General features: G+C 56.9%; 1 protein-coding gene across 14 annotated transcripts in view; it reads right to left on the bottom strand.

Annotated features, from left to right (window-relative positions):
- Positions 1-1,645: 1,645 nt before the first annotated feature.
- Positions 1,646-6,833, bottom strand: part of SCMH1 (Scm polycomb group protein homolog 1) — a 76,033-nt gene continuing 70,845 nt past the window's right edge. For 13 of the 14 annotated variants that reach the window (XM_052810666.1, XM_052810669.1, XM_052810657.1 and 10 more), the window contains 2 exons: positions 5,687-5,829; positions 1,646-3,824 (listed from right to left, as the gene is read on the bottom strand). In XM_052810666.1, coding sequence (XP_052666626.1) covers positions 3,699-3,824; positions 5,687-5,829 — 269 coding nt within the window. In that variant the 3' untranslated portion in view covers positions 1,646-3,698. Of the gene's footprint in view, positions 3,825-4,695; positions 4,867-5,686; positions 5,830-6,833 lie in introns of all 14 variants that reach the window. The other variant, XR_008238652.1, reaches the window with a different exon arrangement.

Genomic DNA, 6,833 nt, shown 5'->3' with positions numbered 1-6,833 from the left:
CCTGGCTCAGGCACCACCGTGCGTCAACAGCTCAGCCCCTTCCAGCCCAAAAGGTGGAAGGATGCAGCCGCCACACAGGCTCTGCGGGGCTGGGGGCAGACACCCTCACTCCCGCGGCTGCTGAGGGAGGAGATGCTGGCTGTGGGGGGCAGGGCTGGCACGGCGGAGCCCCAGGTGCCCATCAGCTGGGGCTGGGAGCACCACGCTGCTGGCAAGCGGTCCGAGGGGCAGGTTTGGGCCAGAGGCACCCAAACAGAGGTCGTGTGGTGCCCAGCATGCCTCAAGACAGCAGAGCCAAGGCTGCAGGAGAGACCTGGGGTGCTTCTCCCACCTCATGTGGTGCTGGACCTCCAGGACCAGCCAAGACCCCTTCTCCCCAGCAGCACCCACCTCACTGCCCTCCCTGGGGCTGGGTGCCTCTCACCTGCCTTCTCCAACCACCAGCATCTTCACCACCAGCCCCTGAGCAGATGTCACAAGGTGCTCCAGGTGCATCTCGAGCCAGGACACAAACCCCAGGCTCACGGCACATGAAGGCGAGACCCACCTTGGCTTCGTCCCCACCTCGTTGTGGTGCTGCTGGAGGGCCAGCCCTGCTGAACCCAGGGACATGCGCGGAGCACCCCGGGGTGTGCTGTGGGTGCAGGTGCCCTTAGCATGGTGTGGGGCCTGGCTGAGCCCCCTTGGTCTCTGGCCCTTCTGTGTTGCCCAGCCCATGCCACCAGCCCCCCTCCCTGTGGGATGGAGCGGCCCCGACAGCTCACAGGGGCTCCTGGCTGACCTGCAGCCACCCAAGTGTGTGGTCCGTGGTCATGGCAATGGTCTGTGTTGGCGAGCAACATGGGGGGCTCAGCTGTCCCATCCCCCGACCTTGTGCCCACTGTCTGGCTGTGGGTGGTGTTTGCCCACCTGCTGTTACCTGCCTCAGGGCACCGTCGCAGGGCAGATGTGCAGATTTGAGGTGTGTTTGCACAGTAATGGGTTCAGGGACTGCAGCTGGGGGCTGCTCCCTGCCCCAACACTCCCCACGAGCTCCAGGCGGGAACAACGAATTGCGAAACCCTCTGCCTGCACCACTGCCAATCCCGCACATCCCTGAGAGCAGCCGCGCTCCTGGACCAGGAACTGGCGATGCCGGAGGGCTCTGAGCCAGCACTGGAAAGGTGGCCATGTTCGTGTAGCGACGGAGCCCCTCCACCGTGTGTGTGATGCAGTGCAGGGCCCTGCAGTGGGGATGCTCCTGGGGAAAAACATCCTGGGGAGCAGCGAACAGCTGCTTTGGGCGGGACCAAGCAACGCTGGAGGCTTTTGAGAGGCAGAGCTGCAAAGAGCAGGAGCCTGGGGGGGTGTCAGAGGGGCTGAGCAGAGATCGGGCAGAAGCCAATGCACCTTGCTATTGTCACTAACGAGCCCGGGTTCATTGCATCACCAGTTCGCTTGTTTTGCTTTTCTCAGCCCAGGTCTGGCCCAGCTCCCCCACAAACAGCACCGGAGGAGCAGGGCAGGAGCAGCCAGGGGTTTGTCCTGAAGCAACACCCCACGCCCTGTGCCCGTGCTCACCAGGGTCCCCCATGGCAGGCGCCCGCAGGGAGACACTGCCAGGGGCCCAGCCAAGCACTCCCATCAGTGCACACACAACCAGCAGGGAGGAACTTAGTTATCCTTTTATTTATAAACAAATCAACGTAAAATAAGTGCAGAGGAAAGCACTGGCTGACCCCGCACGGGGACCTGTCTGTAGTGGGCCAGCAGGATCAGCATCAGGTAAAAACGAGGGCCATCCCGGGGCTGATGCTGTGAGCAACGGGGCTCTGCGAGTGGCCAGAGCCCCACCTCCCTCCGACCACACCGGGGCAGCAGCAGGGACCGCAGCAGGGACTGCAGCACAGACTTTGCTGTACAACAAAAAGCCTTTTTATTACTTTGGGGTTTGGGTTTTGGGGTTTTTTTTTGTTTGTTTTTTTGCAACTTTTCCCCTTAGGGGTAAACCTGACCCAGTGCAAGAGACTGGAGGGTTGTTCACCAGGGCGCCCGTTCTGCTGCTGGCCAGGGCCCTCGAGGCTGGCGGGAAGAGGGTGTGAGACGTTGCTCTGGATGCACAGAGGGTGAGCTAAAGGCAGGAGAAGAAACAAGTGCTTGCGGTGGAGATCTCCGTCCCAGCCCTTTGGTCATTGCAGAAAGGAAGCGTGTGCGGGAGCGTGCTGTGGGTGCATGCGTGGGCACATGCCTGGGACAGCCCTCGCCGCCGCTGCACCTCTCCCCGTCAGCCCTTCCCCAGCTCCTCCCAGGCCGGGGCAGGCGATGCTCCAGGGAACCACACAGCCCCTGTCCCCCCAGGCAGCCCCAAGCCTGGCAGCCGCTGCCCAGGGGACAGGGTGGCACGGCTGGGTGGCCTCCGCTCCGATACTCCTCTTGCAGCTGCAGTAACATGCGTGGGACAGCGGGTTACTGCTCAAGTGCCATCAAAAATAAATACATTAGACTGTCTGAAACAAACAGGTGCCCCCAGGTAAGGCAAAGCCCTCGCAGGAAGAGCAACGCAAGGGCAGGTCACCACACCGGGATCCTCTGACTTGCCAGACCCAACACCCTCTCGCACACGCTGAGCTGGGACGGACCGAAACACCAGAGGACCGGGAGGGCCCCTGGGAAGATGAACCTTTGCATCTCTGGCTAAAAATCGCCAAGAGTTGCAAGTTCAGCAACAGGTAGAAAAATCATTTCATCATTTTAAACAGACAACTCCTTATAAAAAAAAAAAAAAAATCCCCCCAAAAGAAAAAAAATACTCAAAAAAAAAAGGAGAGAAGGATCAGTCGAGTCCTGCAGCATCCAGCCAGTCTCTGATGCCGACCCAGGTCCATCCTTGCCACGGGTATGCCAGACCCAGCCACGCTTCTCAGCTCTCCCGCAGCTCGCTCCACGCTCCTGGACAGTGCCGTGTGCCGCCCCACGGCCTCCCCAGTCAGAAATAAATACAAAGGCCTCCATTCCCGGCCCGGCGTCCCCAGCTGGAGGAAGGCTGGGAGCTGAGGGGCAGGTAGAGCTCGGGAGGTGAGCGGCCCCCGGGACAGGCGGATGGGCTCCCCCAAGGCGTGGAAGACGGGCATGGGGGCAGTCGTTGCTCTGAGCTCGGCGCGGTGCTATGGGGGCTGAGCGTGGGTCAGGGGCACCGTCCCCCTCGCAGCCGGGCTGCCCGGTGAAGCGCAAAGCGTCCAGCCCCCCCAGCCCACCACCCCTCCGAGGGGATGGGAGCCGAGGGCCGCCCCGAGCAGGCGAGACCGGGAGCGCACGAACAACAGCGAGAGGGAGAGGAGCCGGCGCGAGTGCCCTCTCCCCACAGGCTCTGCCCAGAGCCGCTGCTCCATCCCAGGGAAGCAGGACCAGGAGCCTGCAGAGAAGCGCTGGCTGGGCAGCAGGGAGAGACCCTCCGCTTCCAACAGGATGCCCATGACTCGAGTCCAGTGCGAAGGCCCGGGGCCAACTGTGCGCCAGCCTCCTCCCGAGCGCCTGCTGGGGCCTGGCTGCTGGCGCAGGGGCGGGCAGGCGGCTGGACCCCTGCAGCGGGGCCGGGGTGTCGGCAAGGTGTCCGTCTGTGGCGTAAATGGGTGTGTGTGCATGCGTACCTGTCAGCAGGCGAGCGCGGGTATGGATGGCCAGGAGCGGAGCTTCCAGGATCCGTCCTGCCAAGCGTCCTCTCAGAACTTGCCTTGCTTTAGTTTGTCGATGTGGTAAGTGAGCTTCAGGGCTGGCCCCAGCTTCAGCCCCATGTACTTCATCATCATGTCACTCCGCAGCAAGAGAAGGGCTTTCCCGTCGATCTCCTGCAAGGAGGGGGAAACAACAGCACTGGTGACTACACCTGTAAGCCCTAATCCTGGCTGCTGAGCCAGGCCGTGCCCAAAATGACGAGGGCTGAAGCAGCATGGCTGGGTGCGAGAGCACTGCTCAACAGTGGAGGTGGGTTGCACATAACTGCAGCATCCCAGCGCAGGCATCCCGCCTTGCCTGCAGCACGGGGGTTCAGCCCCGGACCCCTGTGTGGCGGTGGGAAATCTGCTGGGTGATAAACACCCAGGAGCCATGTCCAGCTGGTCAGCAAATCCTGAGGGGAGGCATGGAGGAAGGAAAAGACAGGGGTTTCCCTGACAGGGGAACGGTTGAGACAGTGGCAGTGCAAGGGAGCAGTCTCACTCAAGAGCATCGTCATCCCGCTGCAGGAGAGATCTCCCAGCACAGGATGTGTTGACCCTGATGGCAGTCCTGCCATGACACACGCAGCCCTGAAGTCAAGGTTGAAGAAGGAGGCAAGGGACCAAACCTCGTAAACCCAAAAAGACTGCCACTGTGTGCAAAGCAAATTTCTGGAGTTCCTAAGTCCCAGCAGCTGGCAGAGTAAGGGTGGAGCATCTCACCTCCAGCTGGGCTGATTTCAACATCACAGCTTTCAAAAGTATCTGATGCTTTACAGCTGAGCCAGATGAGTCCCTCACCGAAGCTCAGGAGGGCAGGGATCACAAAGCTCAAAATAAACAGACAGCAGCTTTGCACTTAGCATCTGTGAGTGGAAGATTTCAGTCCCTTGCAGCACTCCTTTCCTTGACCTGGTCCAGGCTTGGCCCAGAGTTTTGCAGTGGACAGTTTTCCATGAAGAAAACGTTAATAGACTTACAAATGAAAAATAAAAGTCACAACCTTGAACAACAGAAAATCCTGTCCTATGTCGATGCTCAGTTAGGTCTCACACTTGGTAAGATCTCCAGTACCAGGTTCGTTCTGCTTTTCCCTTCTTCAGATGAAAGCGAAGTTCTTCCTCAGGATTGCAAATACAGAGGACTTTCATCCCTTAGCAGAGCTGAGCACTCTCTTGCATAATTAAAACAAAACATTTTTCAATTACTGGTGGTTCTAAAATAGAACTAATTAAAAAAAAAAAAAAAAAGAGAGTGTTGTCTCAGCCTAGCACAGATTAAGAAGCATCCCATCTGCCTCTCCTGCCTGGGGAAGGCGGGTATTTTCTCCTACTGCTCTTCTGACTTCACGAGCACCACCAGGTATAACATGGAATTAATCAAAAGGCAGAGGGAAGACGAACTGTCTGGCAGGAATCAGGACATGGAGCTGCCAAAATTTTTGTAGCTTTAATTGTACAAACTCCATGCTGTATGTCTGCAGCTATTTTACACTTAAAGACATGCACAAGAGCCAGAGCCTTAAGAGAATCCTCTTTATAGGAAACGGGGGTGGTGGTGGGGGGTGCGTTTAGCAGCAACGCACTCAATGAATTCCACTTGGAACATGCTTCTTGCCAGGAGAAATTTGTTATGAGGTGAATATTAAGACTCCAGGATGAACAGGGTTTTGTGTTTTCAGTGCTAGGTTTCAAATCCAACTAAGAGCTGAGCTCTCCATATGCACAAAGGTGGCAGTGCTTGGAGCGTTAGGTGGGCTGCGATGTCTTCCCCTCGACGATTTCTAAGTAAGAGGATCCCAAGCCTGAACACCATACGAGCAGGATTTATGAGGACGTTTTTCTTAGCACAAAAACTCCAGCTGGTACAAAGTGCTGCTGTTCTTCTGACTCTCCTAGATCTTCCTTGTGTGATGATCTGTCCCCTCCCATATATAATATACACATGTATATACACACACACATACGTATATATACATATACAGACATACTTACATGTTTTCGAAAGAGGTCAGCGTGGGGTCCCAGCTGTGGATCCGATTCCCGTATGAACTGCATCACCTCCTCCACTGTCCAGGACGAGGGGTCGCGGCTGCTCAGCCGCGACACATCTCGAGATCCAAGGTATCTATCTGAGCCTGGGGGGGAATTGTGAGAAAGCAGCCATTACTCCAAGTATCCCCACAGCATCGCTCCGCAGTTATTCACCCTTGATCTACCACTCAGTCTCCTCTCTCAAAGCAATGGCAGAGACAACGCAAAGGGCACATTCCAACTGTGCCCCAGAGATTCCTGCAGCACACGTCTAGCACCAAAGCCTTATTCTCTTTCCTTAGGCCTTACTTTTCGAGGCAGCCTTCTAAACTGAGCCCTTTTGCTCACTCTAAACTCCAATTTCCCCTTGCCCCCCTTCAGCTGAGTTTGGCCCCCCTGTTCCCACTCTTCCTTGCCCAACTGCTGATGGTTCCCACCTTTGCAGAAAACAATCCTCCATTCCCACTTCTCTCCCCACGCACCACTTCTCCCCTCGCTCCCCAGCTCCGAACACCACCTTTAGCAAATTTAACATGGCAAAGCTGTTTTATGTTTTCATCGGCTGCATTTTCTGACGGACTGAGCCCATATGTGAAATTCTGTTGTCTTGAAGCACTGCCCGAGCTAACAGAAGTCCTGCTCCCAACGTGCCAGCATCGGCACAGCCCGTTATGTCAGCTCTCTCTGCCTGCATACACAGATGTGGGGGGAGGCAGACGGACCAAGGCATCAGCAGCCTGACCTTTTTAGAGGCTTTTATTGATGCCGTGCACCTAAAATTACAACTTTTTTTTGCAAGCACCTAGATTTGACAAGTGCTGATTTACTGCAGTGAACAGCTCTCCTGCCCCTATTCCTCCAGACAGACAAGTGCTGTTCACGCATCCGCCCATTGTCCTGGCCACCCGCCCCAGCTCCCAGCCTCATCGGGCAGTTTTTGACTCCCTGGCCATTCCCAATCCATCCTCATGGACTCGGATGCCCATTTATCGCTTTGACAGCCCGCTGCCCATCCTTGCAAGTTCAGCTCCTGTCCACTCCTTCCTCTCCACCGACCTCCAGGTCCATCTAGTCACCACGCCAAACGAGTGACCCTGCAAGCATCACC

Source organism: Harpia harpyja, chromosome 16, assembly GCF_026419915.1.
Source record: "Harpia harpyja isolate bHarHar1 chromosome 16, bHarHar1 primary haplotype, whole genome shotgun sequence".
Classification (NCBI taxonomy): domain Eukaryota; kingdom Metazoa; phylum Chordata; class Aves; order Accipitriformes; family Accipitridae; genus Harpia; species Harpia harpyja.
The sequence above is the reverse complement of the archived record's forward strand: the minus strand, read 5'-3'. Positions and strand labels throughout refer to the sequence as shown.